The following is a 19,841-nucleotide window of genomic DNA, read 5'->3' as shown; positions in this document are numbered from 1 at the left end:
TCTATAAATGATTTAGAGGAATGTAGCTGGTCTGATTAGTAAGTTTGCGGACGACACAAAGGTTGGTGGAGTTGCGGATAATGATGAGGATTGTCAGAGGATACAGCAGGATATAGATCGGTTGGAGACTTGGGCGGAGAAATGGCAGATGGAGTTTAATCCGGACAAATGTGAGGTAATGCATTTTGGAAGGTCTAATGCAGGTGGGAAGTATACAGTAAATGGCAGAACCCTTAGGAGTATTGACAGGCAGAGAGATCTGGGCGTACAGGTCCACAGGTCACTGAAAGTGGCAACGCAGGTGGATAAGGTAGTCAAGAAGGCATACGGCATGCTTGCCTTCATCGGTCGGGGCATAGAGTATAAAAATTGGCAAGTCATGTTGCAGCTATGCAGAACCTTAGTTAGGCCACACTTAGAATATTGCGTGCAATTCTGGTCGCCACACTACCAGAAGGATATGGAGGCTTTGGAAAGGGTACAGAGGAGGTTTACCAGGATGTTGCCTGGTCTGGAGGGCATTAGCTATGAGGAGAGGTTGGAAAAACTCGGATTGTTTTCACTGGAACGACGGAGGTGGAGGGGCGACATGATAGAGGTTTACAAAGTTATGAGCGGCATGGACAGAGTGGATAGTCAGAAGCTTTTTCTCAGGGTGGAAGAGTCAGTTACTAGGGGACATAGGTTTAAGGTGCGAGGGGCAAAGTTTAGTTTAGTTTAGATACAGCACTGAAACAGGCCCTTCGGCCCACCGAGTCTGTGCCGACCATCAACCACCCATATATACTAATCCTACACTAATCCCGTATTCCTACCACATCCCAACCTGTCTCTATATTTCCCTACCTATATTAGGGGCAATTTATAATGGCCAATTTACCTGCCAACCTGCAAGTCTTTTTTAGAGGGGATGTGCGAGGCAAGTTTTTTTACACAGAGGGTGGTGAGTGCCTGGAACTTGCTGCCAGGGGAGGTGGTGGAAACAGATACGATAGCGACGTTTAAGAGACATCTTGACAAATACATGAATAGGAAGGGAACAGAGGGATATGGGCCCCAGAAGTGCAGAAGGCGTAAGTTTAGGCAGGCGTCAAGATCGGCGCAGGCTTGGAGGGCCGAATGGCCTGTTCCTGTGCTGTACTGTTCTTTGTTCTAGCATTTTCTCCACTACTGATGTCAGGCTAACCGATCTATGATTCCCTGTTTTCTCTCTACCTCCTTTTTTAAATAGTGGGGTTACATTAGCTACCCTCCAATCCGTTGGAACTGTTCCAGAGCTCATAGAATTTCGAAAAATGACCAGCAATGCATCTACTATTTCTAGGCCCACTTCCTTAAGTACTCTGGGATGTAGATCATCAGGTCCTGGGGGTTTATCATTTATTGAATCCCATCAATTTCCCTAACACCATTTCCCTACTAATACTGATTTCATACAGTTCCTCCTTCTCACTCGACCCTATGTTCCCCAACATTTCTGGGAGGTAATTTGTGTCCTCCTTTTTGAAGACAGAACCAAAGTATGTATTTCATTGGTCTGCCATTTCTTTGTTCCCCATTATAAATTTCCCCGTTTCTGACTGTAAGGGACCCACATTTGTCTTCACTAATTTTTTTCTCTTCACACATCTATAGAGGCTTTTACAGTCAGTTTTTATGTTCTCTGCAAGCTTACTCTCATACTCTATTTTCCCCTTCTTAATCAACCCCTTTGTCCTCCTTTGCTGAATTCTGAACTGCTCCCAATCCTCAAGTTTGCTGCTTGTTCTGGCCATTTTATATTTCTCCTCCTTGGATGTAATGTAATCTAATTTCTTTTGTAAGCCACGGTTGAGCCACCCATCCTGTTTTCTTTTTGCACCAGACAGGAATGAACAATTGTTGTAATTCATCCATACGCTCTTTGAATGCTCGTCATTGCCTATCCACTGTCAACCATTTAAGTAACGTTCTCCAATCTATCATAGCCAACTCGCACCTCATACCTTCATAGTTTCCTTTATTTAGATTCAGGACCCTAGTCTCAGAATCAACTCTCTTACTCTCCATCTTAATGAAGAACTCTGTCATGTTATGGTCGCTCTTCCCCAAGGGACCCCGCACAAGATTGCTAACTAATCCCTTCTCATTACACAATACCCAGTCTAGGATGGCCTGTTCTCCAGTTGGTTCCTCAACGTATTCCTCCTCTACAGTATTATTGCAAATTTGATTTCCCCAATCTATATGTAGATTAAAGGCACCCATAATTACAGTTCCACCCTTATTGTATGCGTCTCTAATTTCCTGTTTAATGCCATCCTCTACATCACCACTTCTGTTTGGGGGGGTCTATATACAACCCCCACCAACATTTTCTGCCCCATGGTGTTTCTTATCTCCACCCAAACAGATTCCACATCAGGATTCACTGAGCTAATATCCTTCCTCACTATTGTGTTGCTTTCCTCTTTTACTAACAATGCTATTCCACCTACTTTCCCTTTTTGCCTGTCCTTCCTAAATATTGAATACCCTTGGATATTCAGTTCCCATCCTTGGTCACCCTGCAGCCATGTCTCCGTAATCGCAACTATATCGTATCCATTTACATCTACTTGCACGGTTAATTCGCCTGCTTATTGCGAATACTCCGCACATTGAGACACAATGCCTTTAAGCGTGGCTTTTTAATATTCTTAGACATCTCAGCATTATTTTGCACTATGGCCCTATTTGTTTCTTGCCTTTGATTTCTATGCCTTCCACTTATGCCTTTTTGTTTCCTGTCTTTCGTTTCTATCCTTGTTTCCTCCTCATCAGTCTCCCCGCTCAGGTTCCCATCCCCCTGCCATTCTAGTTTAAATCCCCCCCAACAGCATTAGCAAATGCCCCTGTGAGGACATCGGTTCCGGTCCTGCCTGGGTGTAACCCATCCTGCTTGTACAGGTCCCACCTTCCCCGGAACAGGTCCCAATGTCCCAGGAATCTAAATCCCTCCCTCCTGTACCATTTCTCCAGCCACGCATTCATCTGGTCTATTCTCCTGTTCCGATACTCACTAACACATGGCACAGGAAGTAATCCTGAGATTACTACCTTTGAGGTTCTGCTTTTTATTTTAGCTCCTAACTCCTTCAATCCATCTTGCAGGACCTCATCCCTTTTTCTACCTATGTCGTTGGTACTGACATGTATCACGACCACTGGCTGTTCACACTCCCCCTTCAGAATGTCCTGCAGCTGCTCCGAGACATCTTTGACCCTAGCACCAGGGAGGCAAAATACCATCCTGGAGTCTCGTTTGCGGCCACAGAAATGCCTGTCTGTTCCCCTTACAATTGAATCTCCTATCACTATGGCTCTTCCAGTCTTTTTCCCCACCTTGTGCAGCAGAGCTATCCATGGTACCACGAACTTGGCTGTTGCTGCTTTCCCCTGGGAGGCCATGCCCCCCAACAGTATTCAAAGCGGCACAGTGGCGCAGTGGTTAGCACCGTAGCCTCACAGCTCCAGGGACCCGGGTTTGATTCTGGGTACTGCCTGTGTGGAGTTTGCAAGTTCTCCCTGTGACCGCGTGGGTTTTCGCCGGGTGTTCCGGTTTCCTCCCACAGCCAAAGACTTGCAGGTTGATAGGTAAATTGGCCATTGTAAATTGCCCCTAGTGTAGGTAGGTGGTAGGGAATATGGGATTACTGCAGGGTTAGTATAAATGGATGGTTCTTGGTCGGCACAGACTCGGTGGGCCGAAGGGCCTGTTTCAGTGCTGTATCTATAAATAAATAAATAAAAGTGATATATCTGTTTGAGAAGGGGATGGCCACAGCGGATTCCTGCACTACCTGCCTGCGCCTACTACTCTGCCTGGTGGTCACCCATTTCCTTTTCTGCCTGTGCAGCCATTACCTGCGGTGTGACCACTTTGCTAAACATGCTATCCACGACGTCCTCCACAGTGAATCCACCCACAGCTCCAGCTCCATAATGCAGGTAGCCAGTAGCTGCAGATGGATACACTTCCTGCACACATGATAGTCAGGGACACTGGAAGCGTCCCTGATTTCCCACATAGCGCAGGAGGAGCATATCATGGGTCCGAGCTCTCCTGCCATGACTTACCTTTAGATTACTCAGTTACTCCTCTAATTAAAAAATACTAATTACTCTAGGGGCCTTGATCTATTCCAAACACTAGCCACTACAATCTAAAGTCTTTAATAAATTACATAAATTAAAAAAAACACACTTTAGTAGTACTAACCTTATCACTTATACAGTAGGTTTAAAAAAAGAACTTTCCCTTGATTTCTTTCAGCTATTACCAGGCACTAACAGCTGTTATTCATCAACCAATCACCTTGCAGCTTTCCTGTGATGTCACTGTTAACTTTTTTTTCCCAAACTCTGGCGCGCCTGGACTGCTCTCTGCTCTGCTCCCGGAAGGTAAGTGACTGGGCCTCGAACCTCGGGCTCAATTTATCCTCTTCTCTCATTCGACATTCACCCCACAGGTCCGCTCCTCTCCTCTCCGCTCTGCTCCCGGAAGGTAACTGACTGGGCCTCGATCCTCAGGCTCAATTTATCCTCTTCTTCGGTGTTCTCCCCACAGGTCCGCTGCTCTCCGCTCCACTGCTGGAAGGATGTGAGGGTCCTTGAGAGGGTGCAGAGGAGATTTACCAGAATGGTTCCAGAGATGAGGGATTTTAGTTGCAAGGTTAGGTTGCATAAGCTGGTGTTGTTCTCCCTGGATCAAAGGATATTGAAGGGAGATTTGATAGGTGGGATACAAGATTATGACAACATAGATAAGTTAGACAAGGACAAACTGTTCCCATTAACTAATGGTACAAGGACTAGGGGACACAGTTTGAAGGTTTTGGGCAAAAGATGTAGGGGGAATGTAAGGAAGAACTTTTTACGCAGCGAGTGGTAATGATCTGGAACTCACTGCCAGGAGGGTGGTGGAAATGGAGACGATCAATAATTTCAAAAGGAAACTGGAAGGGCACTTGAAGGAAATAAATTTGCAGGATTATAGGGATCGAGAGAGGGAGTGGGCCTGACTGAATTGCTCTGCAGAGAGCCGGAATGGACTAGGTAGGCCAAATGGCCTCCTTCTTTGCTGTAAGTGACTATTTGCTGGAAGCTTTAATTGAATGCTGCTAGGCAAGGGGACTTTATGATGTAGTGTCTGATATGGCTGTACTGTTAGGGGATGGTGGGTCCATGTTTGGGTAGAGGAGTTCATTTTAATGAAACAAAGCCTCAGAATGTGGTCCTTCCCGCACCGTCCTCTTCTTCCTCCTCCCAAGGTGGCTTCCACATCCCAGAAAGTAGTGTTTGGGCCCCCAGAACTGCAAGGTTGTGGAGGACGCAGAATACCACCAAATCATGGAGACCCTCTCAAGCATGTACTGCAGACATCACCCTGGGTGATCTAAGTAGCGAAACTGTTGCTTATGGAGCTCGATGGCTTGCTCCATGGTGTTGTAGGAACCTCTATGGCTTTCATCAAAGGATCTCTGACCTCATGTGGCAGAAGGGGGCCAAGAGCCATGTGTGGAGGGGGTGGGCCTTGCCACTGAGCAGTCATGAGGTGCATCCTGGAGGCCTGAAAAAAGTCAGTATTGCAGACTGGCACAGGATAAAAACATTGTGGATGCTGCCAGGAGAGCAGGCATTCAATAACTTCTTGGTGTGGTCACACACTAACTGCATGAACAGAAAGCGGTAGCTCTTGTGGTTCCTGTATTACTGCCCAATGACGTGGGGGTGCCTGTAGAGCCACATGCATCCAGTCAATGGCTCTTTGCATCATTGGGAAGCCTGCTATCCTGGCGATTCCACATGCCCTTTCATTCTGGTGTTCCCACCTCAGGTAGAAGAGGATGAGGTCCCCTCTCTTCTGTGACCTCCCTGATACTTCTTTGTACGGCAAAGAGCAATATGTTGCTGATGTCACCTGCTCCCACCAGGAAGGATCCAGTAGTGTACCATGCAAAGGCGACGCTCGCCTTCATTGCCACTATGAGGGCCATCCTCACCTTGTTTTGAGGCTCGAGGTCAGCAGAAAGGAAGTGGCAGAACTCCGTGATGGCCTCCTTTGTGAATCGTAGGCTCCTCAGGCACTGTTCCTGGTTCATCGCTAAGTACGATTGGTGCTCCCGGAAGGCCCCTTGTGGATAGGGCCTTCTGTGGAGAGGCCTGTTGTGGACAGCCCTCCTTCTCCCTCTTCGTTGACCTTCCTCTCTATGCCTCTTCCTCTCCATATCCTCATGTTGCAGCGCAAATGGTACTACAAATATTGCCCCCATACCTATGCAAGGCAATGTTATTTCCTCAAATAAAACCAAAAAATTGCTGGAAATACTCAGCAGGTCTGGCAGCATCTGTGGAGAGAGAAGCAAAGTTAATGTTTCAGGTCTGTGACTTTTCATCAGCAAGTATCAGACCTATATGGTAAGTATATCTTTCCTTAGGTAAACAGACCAAAATTGCACACAATACTCCAGGGGTGGTATCACCAAGGCTCTAATAATTGTAGCAAGCCATCTTTACTCCTATACTCAAATCCCCTTGTAATGGGATTAATGTAGGATTAGTATAAATGGGTGGTTGATGGTTGGCATAGACTCGGTGGGCTGAAGGGCCTGTTTCAGTGCTGTATCTCTAAACTAAACTAAACTAAAGGCCAATGTACTATTTGTCTTCTTAATTGCTTGCTGCACCTGCATGTTAGCTTTTGGTGACTCATGAACAAGGACACCCAAGCCCCTTTGAAGTTCAACACTTCCCAGCCTCTCACTATTTAAGAAATACTCTGTACTTCTGTTTTCCTACCAAAGTGGATAACCTCACATTTCTCCACATTGTATTCCATCTGCCAAACTTTTGTCCAGTCGCTTAGCCTCTCCAAATCCCCTTGAAGCATCTTTGCATCCTCCTCACAACTCACACTTCCACCTAGTTTTGTGTCATCTGCAAACCTTGAAATATTACATTTAATCCCTACATCCATGGAATCACTGACATCATGATATTGTATACTCAATGGCTTTGGCGCATACAGGGGATGCACCTGCCTGCGCTACTCCACTTCAATAACGTTGCATGGGCCATGCAGGAAGTGGCCAGTGGCACATTACGCATATGGAAAACTCAAGTAGGCCTTCGTAGCGCCACTAGAAGCTCTCTCATGACTCCACTTATAATTCAAACATGTTGACAAACATTAATTAACAAATAATAGTGTTATGAACATTTCGAAAACTGATGCTTATATTCAACAGTTTACCTGGCTAGGAGTTTTTGGTGGCCAATGCGATACTTTTCCTGTTCCCATGCCATTTCTTTATAGACTAACTCAATCCGATCAGCTATTTGTCCCTCAATCTGTTGTCGAATCTGGTAATCCAGCTCAAAATCCTAAGAAAAGCATGGCGAATGACAAAATCAAATACAATGGGATTGGGGTAAATTGTGAAGGTGAGCTGATGACTAGCAAATTTTATGTGGACACATGTAAGGTAATGAGACTGAGAAAGGGAAATAAAAATGGGGATATAAACTGAATAGCTCTGAGCTACAGGACACAATACAGGAGCAGTATCAGTGGGGACTGAGTTTAAGCCTTGGCTCAGTGTTAGTACTTCTGTCTCAGAGTCTGAAAGATATGAGGTTAAGCCCCAGTCCAGCACCTGAGGTCACAGCAGAGGCTGATGCTTCAGTGCATTACTGAAGAAGTGCTGTTCTCGATGAGATGCCTGCCTGTTCTGGTGGGTGTGAAAGATCCCATGGCATTATTGGAGGAAAAGCAGAAAGTTCTACTGGTGCCCCAATCAACACCCATCCCTCAGTCAGTAACAGATTATCTGGTCTAGACTTTCACTTTATTATTTGTACTTGTTATGCAGGCAATGCTGGTGTAGTTCATTTACTTCAACCTCTTGTTGCCTTGAATCAGTGCTAGTGGGCCACCTACTTGAATTTCTGCAGTCTTAACGCAACCCCAGAATGTACTTCCATACTAATGCCGCAATAGAATCCTTTACCAACATTGGGCAATCAAAGGTTAAATTTTAAAAAACTATTAAAACCTACCTCCTTTTCAAGCTGGACATGCTCAGGAAGTTCCGCATTTTTTATCTGAAGTTCCCTAAACTCGTCTCGCAGCTCACCTAGCTCCAATCTTTTCTGAGCCTTTTTTTCCTCAGCCAGCTTCATTATCAGGTCCATCTCGGCCTTCTTTTTAGCATTTTCAAGACTAAATATGATACAAAATTAAAAAGTTAAGTGATAAAATTAAGCATAAAAACAGATTATGATAAATAATGACTGATAAATATCTACTGACAATATGACTGGACAGTGTTGTGCCACTTAGCTCTAACACCCACTCCGCCAAGTTCACACATTTAGCCGTGTTGCTGCACTGAATCAGCAAGCAGAGGCCAGGCTCCTGCCAGCCTGCAGGGAGACAGACAAAATTTGAAAAAAAAAGCATTCCCATACTTGACTTGTGATGCTTAGGCTAGTCTGCATGAATTCCTGGAGCTCTAATTGGGCATTTTGGCACAGTCCAAGATACAGTAAGGTGGAACTGGAAGAAAACCCTGTATAACAAAATTATTTCATCCATTGCAAGATGATTGTGATATAGTTCTACATCTTGCTTGCACATACAGTTGAGGTAGGGAATGCAGCAGAACTACAGTTCTCTAAAAGCACTAAAGGATTTAAGGAAGAAATCTCTATAGCTCCTTTCATGACCTCAAGACGCTGCAAAAAGCTTTATAACCAACAAAATACTTTTGAAGTATAGTCACGATTGTAATGTAGGGAAACGTGGCAGCCAATTTGCACACAGCAGGCTCCCACAAACAGCAATGTGATAATGTCTGTTCAATAATATTGGTTGATAAATAAATATTGGCTAGGACACAGAGGAGAACGTCCCTGCTCTTTGAATATGGTCTTGGGATCTTTTTAATCCGTACATGAGGGTAGGTGGGGCTTTGATTTAATGTCTCATCCAAAAGATGGTTTAGATCAGCCAATGCAATTAGACAAACACATGGTGAATGGAATTCAACACTAATACTTCTAACGTCTTACACCTGACTTGAGTAAATGTGGGACATTAAGTAATGCGCTCAGTAATGCATCACCAACTCGTTCTTTTATACTAAACCCTGTCACCAGGTTTCATGGAGACACCCAAGATTACGTCGTTGGCACCAGCTGGACCTCATTGTCACAAGGCGAGCCCCTATAAACAGTGTCCAAATCACATGCAGCTTCCGCAGTGCGGACTGCGACACTGCCCACTACCTGGTGTGCAGCAAAGTTAGACTCAAACTAAAGAAGGTACATCACTCCAAGCAGAAAGGCTGCCCGCACATCAACACTAACAGAATTTCTTATCCACAGCTGTTACATAAGTTTCTAAATTCACTTGAAAAAGCCCTTCAAAACACTCCTGCAGGGGATGCAGAGGCAAAGTGGGCCCACATCAGAGACGCCATCTATGACTCAGCAATGACCACCTTTAACAAACGTGAGAAGCAGGATGCAGACTGGTTTCAATCTCACTTTGAAGAGCTGGAACCTATCATAGCTGCTAAGCGCACTGCATTTTTGAACTACAAGAAAGTCCCCAGCAAGTTAACATCTGTAGCATTTAAAGTAGCCAGAAGCGCTGCACAAGAACAGCCAGCCACTGTGCAAATGACTACTGGCAACACCTATGCAGTCATATTCAGCTGGCTGCCAGCACCAGAAACACCAGAGGAATGTATGATGGCATTAAGAGAGCTTTTGGGCCAACCATCAGGAAGATCGCACCCCCCCACCACTCAAGTCTAAATCAGGGACGCAATCACTGATCAACGCAAGCAAATGGACCACTGGATGGAGCACTACCTGGAACTGTACTCCAGGGAAAATGTTGTCACTGATACCACCCTCAATGCAGCCCAGTCTCTGCCAGTCATGAATGAGCTGGACGAACAGCCAACAAGATCGGAACTCAGTGATGCCATTGATTCTCTAGCCAGTTGGAAAAGCCCCTGGAAAGGACGGCATTACCCCTGAAATAATCAAGAGTGCCAAGCCTACTATACTGTCAGCACTCTATGAACTGCTTTACCTGTGCTGGGATGAGGGCGCAGTACCACAGGACATGCGCAATACCAATACCATAACCCTCTATAAGAACAAGGGTGACGGCGGTGACTGCCACAACTACCGTGGAATCTCCCTGCTCAGCATAATGGGGAAAGTCTTTGCGCGAATCGGTTTAAACAGACTCCAGAAGCTGGCTGAGCATGTCTACCCTGAGGTACAGTGCGGCCTTTGAGCAGAGAGAGCCACCATTGACATGTTGTTCTCCCTTTGCCAGCTACAGGAGAAATGCCGTGAACAACAGATGCCCCTCTACGTTGCTTTCACAGATCTCACTGAAACCTTTGACCTCATCAGCAGACGTGGTCTCTTCAGACTACGAGCAAAGATCGGATGTCCACCAAAGCTACTAAGTATCATCACCTCATTCCATGACAATATGAAAGGCACAATTCAGCATACGGTGCCTCATCCGACCCCTTTCCCACCCTGAGTGGCATGAAACAGGGCTGTGTTCTCGCACCTACACTGTTTGGGATCTTCTTCTCCCTGCTGCTCTCACATGCATTCAAGTCTTCAGAAGAAGGAATTTTCCTCCACACAAGATCAGGTGGCAGGTTGTTCAACCTTGCCCGTCTTAGAGCGAAGACAAAAGTACGGAAAGTCCTCATCAGGGAACTCCTCTTTGTTGACGATGTTGCATTAACATCCCACACAGAAGAGTGTCTGCAGAGACTCAGCGACAGGATTGCGGCTGCCTGCAACGAATTTGGCCTAACCATCAGCCTCAAGAAAATGAACATCATGGGACAGGACTCAGAAATGCTCCATCCATCAATATCGGCGCCAACGCTCTGGAAGTGGTTCAAGTGTACACCTACCTAGGCTCAACTATCACCAGTACCCTGTCTCTCGATGCAGAAATCAACAAGCGCATGGGAAACGCTTCCGCTGCTATGTCCAGACTGGCCAAGAGAGTGTGGGAAAATGGCACACTAACACGGAACACTAAAGTTCAAGTGTTTCAAGCCTGTGTCCTCAGTACCTTGCTCTACGGCAGTGAGGCCTGGACAACGTATGTCAGCCAAGAGCGACGTCTCAACTCATTCCATCTTCTCTGCCTCTGGAGAATCCTTGGCATCAGGTGGCAGGACCATATCTCCAATGCAGAAGTCCTCGAGGCGGCCAACATCCCCAGCATATACACCCTACTGAGCCAGCGGTGCTTGAGACGGCTTAGCCATGTGAGCTGCATGGAAGATGGCAGGATCCCCAAAGACACATTGTACAGCGAGCACGTCACTGGTATCAGACCCACTGGCCGTCCATGTCTCCGCTTTAAAGACGTCTGCAAATGCGACATGAAGTCCTGTGACATTGACCACAAGTCATGGGAGTCAGTTGCCAATGATCGCTGGAGCTGGCAGACAGCCATAAAGGCGGGGCTAAACAGTGGCGAGTCGAAGAGACTTAGCAGTTGGCAGGAAAAAAGACAGGAGTGCAAGGAGAGAGCCAACTGTGTAACAGCCCCGACAACCAATTTTATCTGCAGTGCCTGTGGAAGAGCCTGTCACTCTAGAATTGGCCTTTATAGCCACTCCAGGCACTGCTCCACAAACCACTGACCACCTCTAGGCACTTACCCATTGTCTCTCGAGACAAGGAGGCCAAAGAAGAAGAATGGAAATAAGGATGTCAGGCAGCATCTGTGAAGGGAGTAGGATAGAGTTAATGTTCCACCTGAACCCCGAAGAGAAGAGCAGACGATCAAGGTGGGCACTCCCAAGGGAAAGTGCCAATGAATTAACAACAGTTGACCAGGTGAGAAAGTGGTCCAGGGTTCCCTTTCAGCCTTTACCTGGTCTAAGTGTAACAAGGTTTTATTTTTAAACACACTGTTTTTAGCTCCCCCTTGGTGAATCTTTGTTCACTGCTTTCCAATTATAAGACAAAGAAACCAGCACAAACAGGCTTTTTTAGGTTTAAAGGTGAAATTTTATTAAACTTAAACTTAATCCCTAATCTAGTTGATTCCTACGGATACACCACGCGCCCTTGCTAGCATGCATATGTGATACACACATGCAAATAGAGATGAAAAAGAGCAGAAGAAAAATAAAGTGGAAAGGTTTGAGGCAATATCTGAAGAGTTGTTGTTACGGTTCTTCAAGCTCACTGTAGAGTCCTTGTTTGTAGGTAGATCTTGCTTATCGTTGGGGCCCAGTATTCTTCTTAAACCTTGTTCACTTTTCTCTCTTGGGGTTCATGTGTCTTCAGTCAGTTTTTGGACTTATTTGAAAAAAAGATGGGAGCAGACAGGAGAGGCTGTGGCGAACCAGCCAGGATAGGTCTTTTCAATCCAGGAGCAAACAGCTTTCTGCCGACTCTTAGTTCAAAACTCTGCAACAGCCAGTTAGTCACGTGACTAACTGGTCTGACCACATCTGTTTGTGGATTGAATTGGAACAGGGAATAGCTCCTTTGTCTACAAGCACTGTCTGTTAATATGTAAAAAAACCTTTTCAGCCAAGGTCTGGCAATTCTTGAAACAGGCCTTCTCTTCTTCCCAGCAACAATTTGAAATGTAATGTCCATGTGGCAAAATTAATTTGCCTCATTCTTGGCAGCTGGGGGCCTGCGTGACACTTCCAAACCCAGGGGAATAAAATGCAATTTGAGAAAAGGCGCATTTCATTAAAAGGGTCGGGATAAATGTAAGATACAGAAAAAAAACATGCATTTCTTTCATTAATTTCCATTCATTCATAAATCCTAAAGCTTATTAAAATTGCCTGACTTTTCTTGGTGCCAGTGTTTCTTTAATTGCCCCCTTTTTGGCATTCCAGCAAACATATGTCTCTTTGTGGAAGATTTTCTTCAGTTTGCCCATGGCCATGTCTGCCTAGGGTCTTTGTTCCTGTTGAGGTCTGCCAAGGGTGGTGGTGGGTGGGGGGGATGTTAGATTTAATTAGCCCTAAATTGGAATTGTTTCCAAGAGAGTCAGTAGTGGGTGGGTCTATCCTGAACTCTCTTTCAGTGCTTTGCTGAGCCATGCAAAGGGGATGGGCGGTTCCCTTTTTCTCTGACTGTGGGGGAGGATTCTTTGTTAATCTCCTCTTTGTTCCAGAGTACGCTCCTGCCTGCAGGTATTTGTGTAAACCCTACTGCACTCTCCTGCGGCACTTCAACTAAGTGAAGCATCACCCTCATGGTTTATCTGCCCCCTAGAGGTCTATCTTTGTCTCTGCACGTTCCTGTAAATGCTGTTAGCAACTCTGGTGAGGTGCTTCTAGAGTATACATTTATGTAGGAGGATGTGGGGTCTAACTTTTCAAATTTTTCAGGGTTGGCTGACCAGACAGTAAGGATTTTCATCCCGGATTCTTCCTGGACTTCCTTCAACCTGCCCTCTTGGTCACTTTTTCCCCTTCCCTGTCTGTGGCACCACAAACGAGTAAACTACTGTCCACTCCTTACTTTCAGGCCTGTGACGAAAATTTCATTTCCCCATCAGTACCTCATTCTTTAAATAGTAGCAATCAGGGACTCCCTCTGCTTTACTTTCAGACTGGGCAGCCCGCGCTAACTCTCACAATACTGGGTCTGCTCGCTGCGCCTCACCTAGGGAAAATCCATTTAATTCATTCTCTGGGTCTCCTAACTTTCCAAAGAAAGTATCTGACAGGCAGACCTCATGGTCATCTGCCTGCAGTGCCAATGCAGTCTCCTCAGGGGAGCTGATTTGATCATGGCCTGATCCACTACACATTCAGGGAAACTGCAGGGGTCCATCTCCTGCCACTGCCCTGTCTCTCTGACCTCCTGTGGTCTTTCTTTCCCTACTGGGGGGCTACCATCTTCACCCCCGCCAGATCATTACCTAGGAGCAGCTCAACCCCGTCCACAGGCAAACTACGGACAATCCCTATGATCACTGGTCCCGAAATTAGGTCGCACTCCAGGTGCACCCGGTGTACAGGTACAGGCATACACTGCCCTCCAATACCATTCACCACCATTCTGGTGTTCACTGCACTCTCGGGGGAAAGGTCAGGCCTTTTCCCAGTTAAAAGGATCTAGTGGCCCCTGTGTCCCTGAGAATTACTATGGGCTTGCTTGCCCTACTCAAGGGGTATGGGGTTACTTTCCCTTAAGACACAAAACCCTGATAGCCTTCAGGAATCCTATTAGCTTTTCCTGCTCTGGCTGTAGTAAGCTTCCTGAGTTGCACTCTTACTGTAGTTAAAGCCAAAGCTTGTTCTTTTGTGCTTTCCATCAGGGTCCCTTCTTCATTGAGCGGATGTGCCCTGATTAACCCTACAGGTTTTCCCTTTAGTTACCAGCAGTCATCTTTTAAATGCCCTGCTTTATTACAATGGAAGCACACAGGTCTCCGACTCTCACTCTTGCTCATCGCACCTTCCTTTTTGGCTGCAGGAGGGCCCCCTGTTTCCCTTTCTCTTTTCTCTCCCAGGACTGCCTGGGCTTCGATCACCTTCCCACCCTTTGTTCTTTTTGGATTTGCGGTGGTGATTAGGAAAGGTTTTGCCATGGGAAACCGACTTATAAATGAATGCAAACTCATTGGCCAGAACGGCCGCTTGCCGGGCTCTATGGACCCGCTGCTCCTCTACATGGGTCTGTATGGAGAGTGAGAGGGAGTGTTTAAGTTCCTCTAACAGAATTACGTCTCTGAGATTCTCATAGCTGAGCTGTACTTTAAGAGCTCTCAGCCACTGGTAAAGCCAGCTGCTTACTTCTTTCAAACTCCAGATAAGTTTGATTAGCTTGCTTCTTGAGGGTTCTAAACTTTTGGTGATAGGCGCCGGGTACTAATTCATACGCCCTGAGGATAGCATTTTTGGTCAGTTCATAATTTGATGAACTCTCATCTGGAAACAGGGAATAAACTTCATTGGCCTTTCCAGTTAGCTTGTTTTGTAGTAAAAGAGGCCAGGTCTCAGCTGGCCATTTTAGCTGCCTTGCCAGTTTCTCAAAAGACACAAAAAACACTTCCACATCTTCCTTGTTGAATTTTGGAATTAGTGGAGCTAGATTTAACAATTTTGTTCCCAGCCCTGAATTACTTGCTTCTCCATATTGGCCATGCTTTCACTAGGGTTACTCTGTCGCCCTCTAGTTAACTCAAGCTGCTTCAACTCTCTCTCGTCACATTTCTTCCAGAATATTCTTTCTCTCTCGTTCCTTCTCCTGTCTTTCTTTCTCTCTCTCCTCTCTCTCGTTCCTTCTCCTGTATTTGTTTTTCTTCACGTTCCAGAATGAAGGCTCTCTCTTTCTCCCTCTCTCTTTCCTCAAATTCAATTTTCCTCTGTTCCAACTGTATCTTTGCTAACAATACCCTGTCAGAGTCTGCTTCTAACCCTGTTTCTGCTTCTTCAGATTCAAGGGAAAAATGGTTGGCCAATAGTCTTAGGAGTTCAGACGTCCTAGCCTTGCCACCATCAATGATCCCACACTGCTCAGCCATTTTCCACAACTCCTCCATAGATAGTGCTTTTAACATATCCCAAGTTACTTCACCCTGGCTTGGAGAGCTGCTAGCTTCAGTTGCAAACATGTTAGTATTCGATCACACACAACCACAAGGAAACCTGTATTGAAAACTTTTTTGGTTGGGAACAATTTGGCTTCCCACTTCCAATTTCTCTCATTTGTCTGTGGGTCAATTCCAGATGCTAGCACCTAAATTTCTGTCACGACCAGGTGAGAAAGAGGTCTAGGGTTCCCTTTCAACCTCCACCTGGTCTTACAGGGTTTTATTTTTAAACACACTGTGTTTTGAGCTTCCCCTTGGTGAATCTCTGTTCACTGCTTTCCAATTATTTGGCAAAGAAACCAGCACAAATAGGCTTTCTTAGGTTGAAAGAAGGTGAAATTTTATTAAACTTCAACTTAATCTCTAATTCGGTTGAGGCCTACCGATATACGATGCGCCCACGCTAGCATGCATATACGATACACACATGCAAATAGAGACAGAAAAGAGAAGAAAAATAAAATGGAAGGATTTGAGGCAATATCTGAAGAGATGTTGTTATGGTTCTTCGAGCTCACTGTAAAGTCCTTGTTTGTAGGTCGATCTTGCTTTTCATTGGGGCCCAGTATCCTTCTTAAACCTTGTTCACTGTGGGAGACTTTTCTCTCTTGGGGTTCATGTGTCTTCAGTCGGTTTTTGGACTTCTGTGAAAAAAAGATGGGAGCAGACAGGAGAGGCTGTGGCGAGCCAGCCAGGAGAGGTCTTTTCAATCCAGGAGCAAACAGCTTTCTGCCAGCTCTCAGTTCAAAACTCTGCAACAGCTAGTTAGTCATGTGACTAACTGGTCTGACCACATTTGTTTGTGGATTGAATTGGAGCAGGGAATAGCTCCTTTGTCTACAAGGACTGTCTGTTAATATGTAGTTTTTTTTCAGCCAAGGTCTGGCAATTCTTGTAACAGGCCTTTTCTTCCCAGCAACAATTTGAAATTTAATGTCCATGTGGCAAAATTAATTTGCCTCATTCTTGGCAGGCGGGGGCCCGCAAGACACAACAAGAGAGTAAGCAAAACACAGCTGCTGCTGGAAATCAAAAATAAAAACAGAAAATGTTGGAAACACTGAGCTGTCTAATGGCAAGAGGAGAGGCCAGCGAGGTGAAACATTGACTCTGCCTTCCTCTCTCCATAAATGCTGCTTGTCCCAGGGTTGTATGTTTTTACTTGGATTGCCAGCAGCTGCAGTGTTTTGGTTGTTGGAAAGGGTCTTGAAGTAGCAGTGTATCATAGAATCTTATAGCACAGAAGGCGGCCATCCAGTCTGTTGTGCCAGAAAAGAGGTGTCCAATTTAATCCCATACTCCAGCTTTTTCCCCGTAATCCTGCAAATTAGTCCTCTTCAAGTACATGTCCAATTGCCCTTTGATAGTTCCATGGAATCTGATTCCCCCACTTTATTAGGTAGCGTGTTTTTTTGTTTATTCATTAGTGGGATGTGGGTGTCACTGGCTATGCCAGCATTTATTACACATCCCTAACTGCCCTTTAACTGAGTGGCTTCCAAGGCCATTTCAGTGGGCATTTAAGAGCCAGCACATAATTATTCAGCACGGCGGCTCATTTAAAGGCCGGAGTGGACCGTCCACCCCGATGACATGGAGGAGCGGGCTGTCCATCCCCGGCAATGGCGTCAGGCGCCACTGGACAGGCACCAGAGCCATTTTTAAAGGCCTTCGAGCCCTTCCATTTAGTTTAAATATTTAAAGAGATAGTGAATTAAAATTTATTTAAAAAAATTAAATAAATGTTTCTCGCCCCTCTCCCACCAAACCCCCAACAACCATACAATTCATTCTTTGCCTTTTCCCCCCACCAAAATACTTACCTTGTGCTGCCGACCATCCCCCCCAAAGTTCATCAGCTTTAAACTTTACCCTTTCCCACCACCCCCTAAACCAAAGAAATTAATCTGACGCCACTCCCCCCTACCCCGGCACTGAAAAACTTACCTGCTCCCCACTCCCCACCAGTGTCCCAACTTGGATCCCCTGATGAGTAGTTGAACGCGCAGGAGTGTCAGCCACCAGCAGCAATATCGCTGCGGAACGGACTGTGGGAGCAGGTAAGTGATTAATTCTGTGATTAATATAATTTTCCATATTTAAATTTGCCTTCTGTTGCTGAGCAGCGATGGGGGTTTGGGGGAGGGTGGCGCTGCCACAAGGCCTCGCCGCCGCCAGCAATATTGGGCCAGGCTTCCCCGGCATCAAGGCCTGTAGTGGGCCTCTTCAGGAGGCATTTTCTAGGCACCCGCCTCCATGCCCACCATCCCTCCCATGACCCCCGATAAGTGGGGGGGCTTGTAAAATCCAGCCCAATACTCCAACTGAGGCATTTATCAGTGATTTGTAAGGATTTACTATGCCTTCCATGTTATTGTATTCAGTACCCCTATTTACAAAGCCAAGTATCCCATACACTTGCTTAAGCATCTTAACAACTTTCCCTACCACCTCCAAAGATTCGTGAATATGCAACCCCAGGTACCTCTGCTGTTGCACATCCTCTTCAAAATAGTACAATTTAAATCATATTATTTCTCCCTGTTGTTTCCTACAAGTGCATCACTTCATACAACTCATATTAAATTGCATCTGCCATGTGCCCATTTCACCAGTCAGTCAATGCCCTCCTTAAGTCTGCTACTAACCTGTTTACAATGTTGGCAAGTTTCGTATCATCCACAAACTTCAAAACTGTACTCCCTATACCCAAGTCCAGGTCATTTATATATAACAAGAAAAGCAATGGTCCTAAATATCAACACCTGGGGAACCCCACTACACACTTCTAATCATTCAGAAAAACATGCATTCATGACTACTCTGCTTCCTATCCCTTAGCCTTTTAAATACTCAAGTTACCACTTTCTCCGAGCAAATGCCATTGAAAGTTCACTACACTACCTTCATCAATCCCCTTTGTTGCTTCACCAAAGAACTCAATCAGATTAGTCAGACATGATTTGCCTTTGACAAATCCACACTGGCCGATCTTATTAATCCTTATCCATTATGCTTCTTCAAGTGAGAATTAATTTTGTCCTTGATAAAGGTGTCTCGTAGTCTTCCCACCACTGATTGACCTATAGTTACTAGGTTATTCCTCTCTCCTTTTTTGAACAGGGGTGTAACATTTACAGTGCTCCAGTCCTCTGGTTCCACTATAATATCCAAGGAGAATTATAAGATTCTGGTGAGAGTTTCTTCTATTTCTACCCTATCTTCTCCTAGCAACCTAAGCTGCATCCTGTCTGGTTCGGATGACTTGTTAATTCTGAGTGATGCCAGCTTCTTTAGTACCTCCTTTCTTTCTACTTTTATCCTACCCAATATCTCCACTCACCCCTCCTCGACTGTGACACTAAGTTCATCCTCTTCTTTTCAGAAGACAGTTGCAAAGTACTCATTCAGTCAAGCCCTTTGCCTGGACAAGAAGATTTCCTTTTTCTCCTTAATCGGCCCCACCATTCCTTTAATTATCCTTTCACTTTTTATATGTTTATAAAATCTTTTTGGGTTCCCTTTTATGTTGCCTGCTAATGATTTCTCATACTCTTTGCCCTTCTTATGTCCTTTTTCAATTGCACACTCTGTATTCTGCTTGGCATTTGACTATGTTCTACACCTGACATTTGTCATAAGCTGACTTTTTCAGTTTTATTTTAACTTCTATTTGCTTTGTCACCCAGGGAGCTCCAACTTTGGATGTCCATCTTTCCTCTTTATGGGAATATGTTTAGTTTGTACCCCGACTATCTTCACCTTGAAAGCCTGCCATTGCTCACTTTAGGGCGGCACAGTGGTGCAGTGGTTAGCACTGCAGCCTCACAGCTCCAGGGACCCGGGTTCAATTCTGGGTACTGCCTGTGCGGAATTTACAAGTTCTCCCTGTGACCGCGTGGATTTTCGCTGGGTGCTCCGGTTTCCTCCCGCCGCCAAAGACTTGCAGGTGATAGGTAAATTGGTCATTGTAAATTGCCCCTAGTGTAGGTAGGTGATAGGGAATAAGGGATTACTGTCGGGTTAGTATAAATGGGTGGTTCTTGGTCGGCACAGACTCGGTGGGCCGAAAGGCCTGTTTCAGTGCTGTATCTCTAAATAAAATAAATAAATAAATGTTTTCCTGGCTAATCTTTGTTTGCTGGTCCACCTGTGCTATATCCCTTCTAAAATTCAGAAATTG

General features: G+C 45.4%; 1 protein-coding gene across 2 annotated transcripts in view; it reads right to left on the bottom strand.

The window, feature by feature from the left end:
* The window catches only part of LOC137374307 (cilia- and flagella-associated protein 44), a 283,090-nt gene that overhangs the window by 108,483 nt on the left and 154,766 nt on the right, over window positions 1-19,841 (bottom strand). For both annotated transcript variants that reach the window (XM_068040145.1, XM_068040146.1), the window contains exons 20-21: window positions 8,080-8,242; window positions 7,274-7,404 (exon numbers count right to left, since the gene is read on the bottom strand). In XM_068040145.1, coding sequence (XP_067896246.1) covers window positions 7,274-7,404; window positions 8,080-8,242 — 294 coding nt within the window. The remainder of the gene's footprint in view (window positions 1-7,273; window positions 7,405-8,079; window positions 8,243-19,841) is intronic.

The sequence above is a fragment of the Heterodontus francisci genome, chromosome 10, assembly GCF_036365525.1.
Source record: "Heterodontus francisci isolate sHetFra1 chromosome 10, sHetFra1.hap1, whole genome shotgun sequence".
Lineage (NCBI taxonomy): Eukaryota > Metazoa > Chordata > Chondrichthyes > Heterodontiformes > Heterodontidae > Heterodontus > Heterodontus francisci.
Note: the sequence above shows the minus strand (reverse complement) of the source record. Positions and strands in the feature narration are given on the sequence as shown.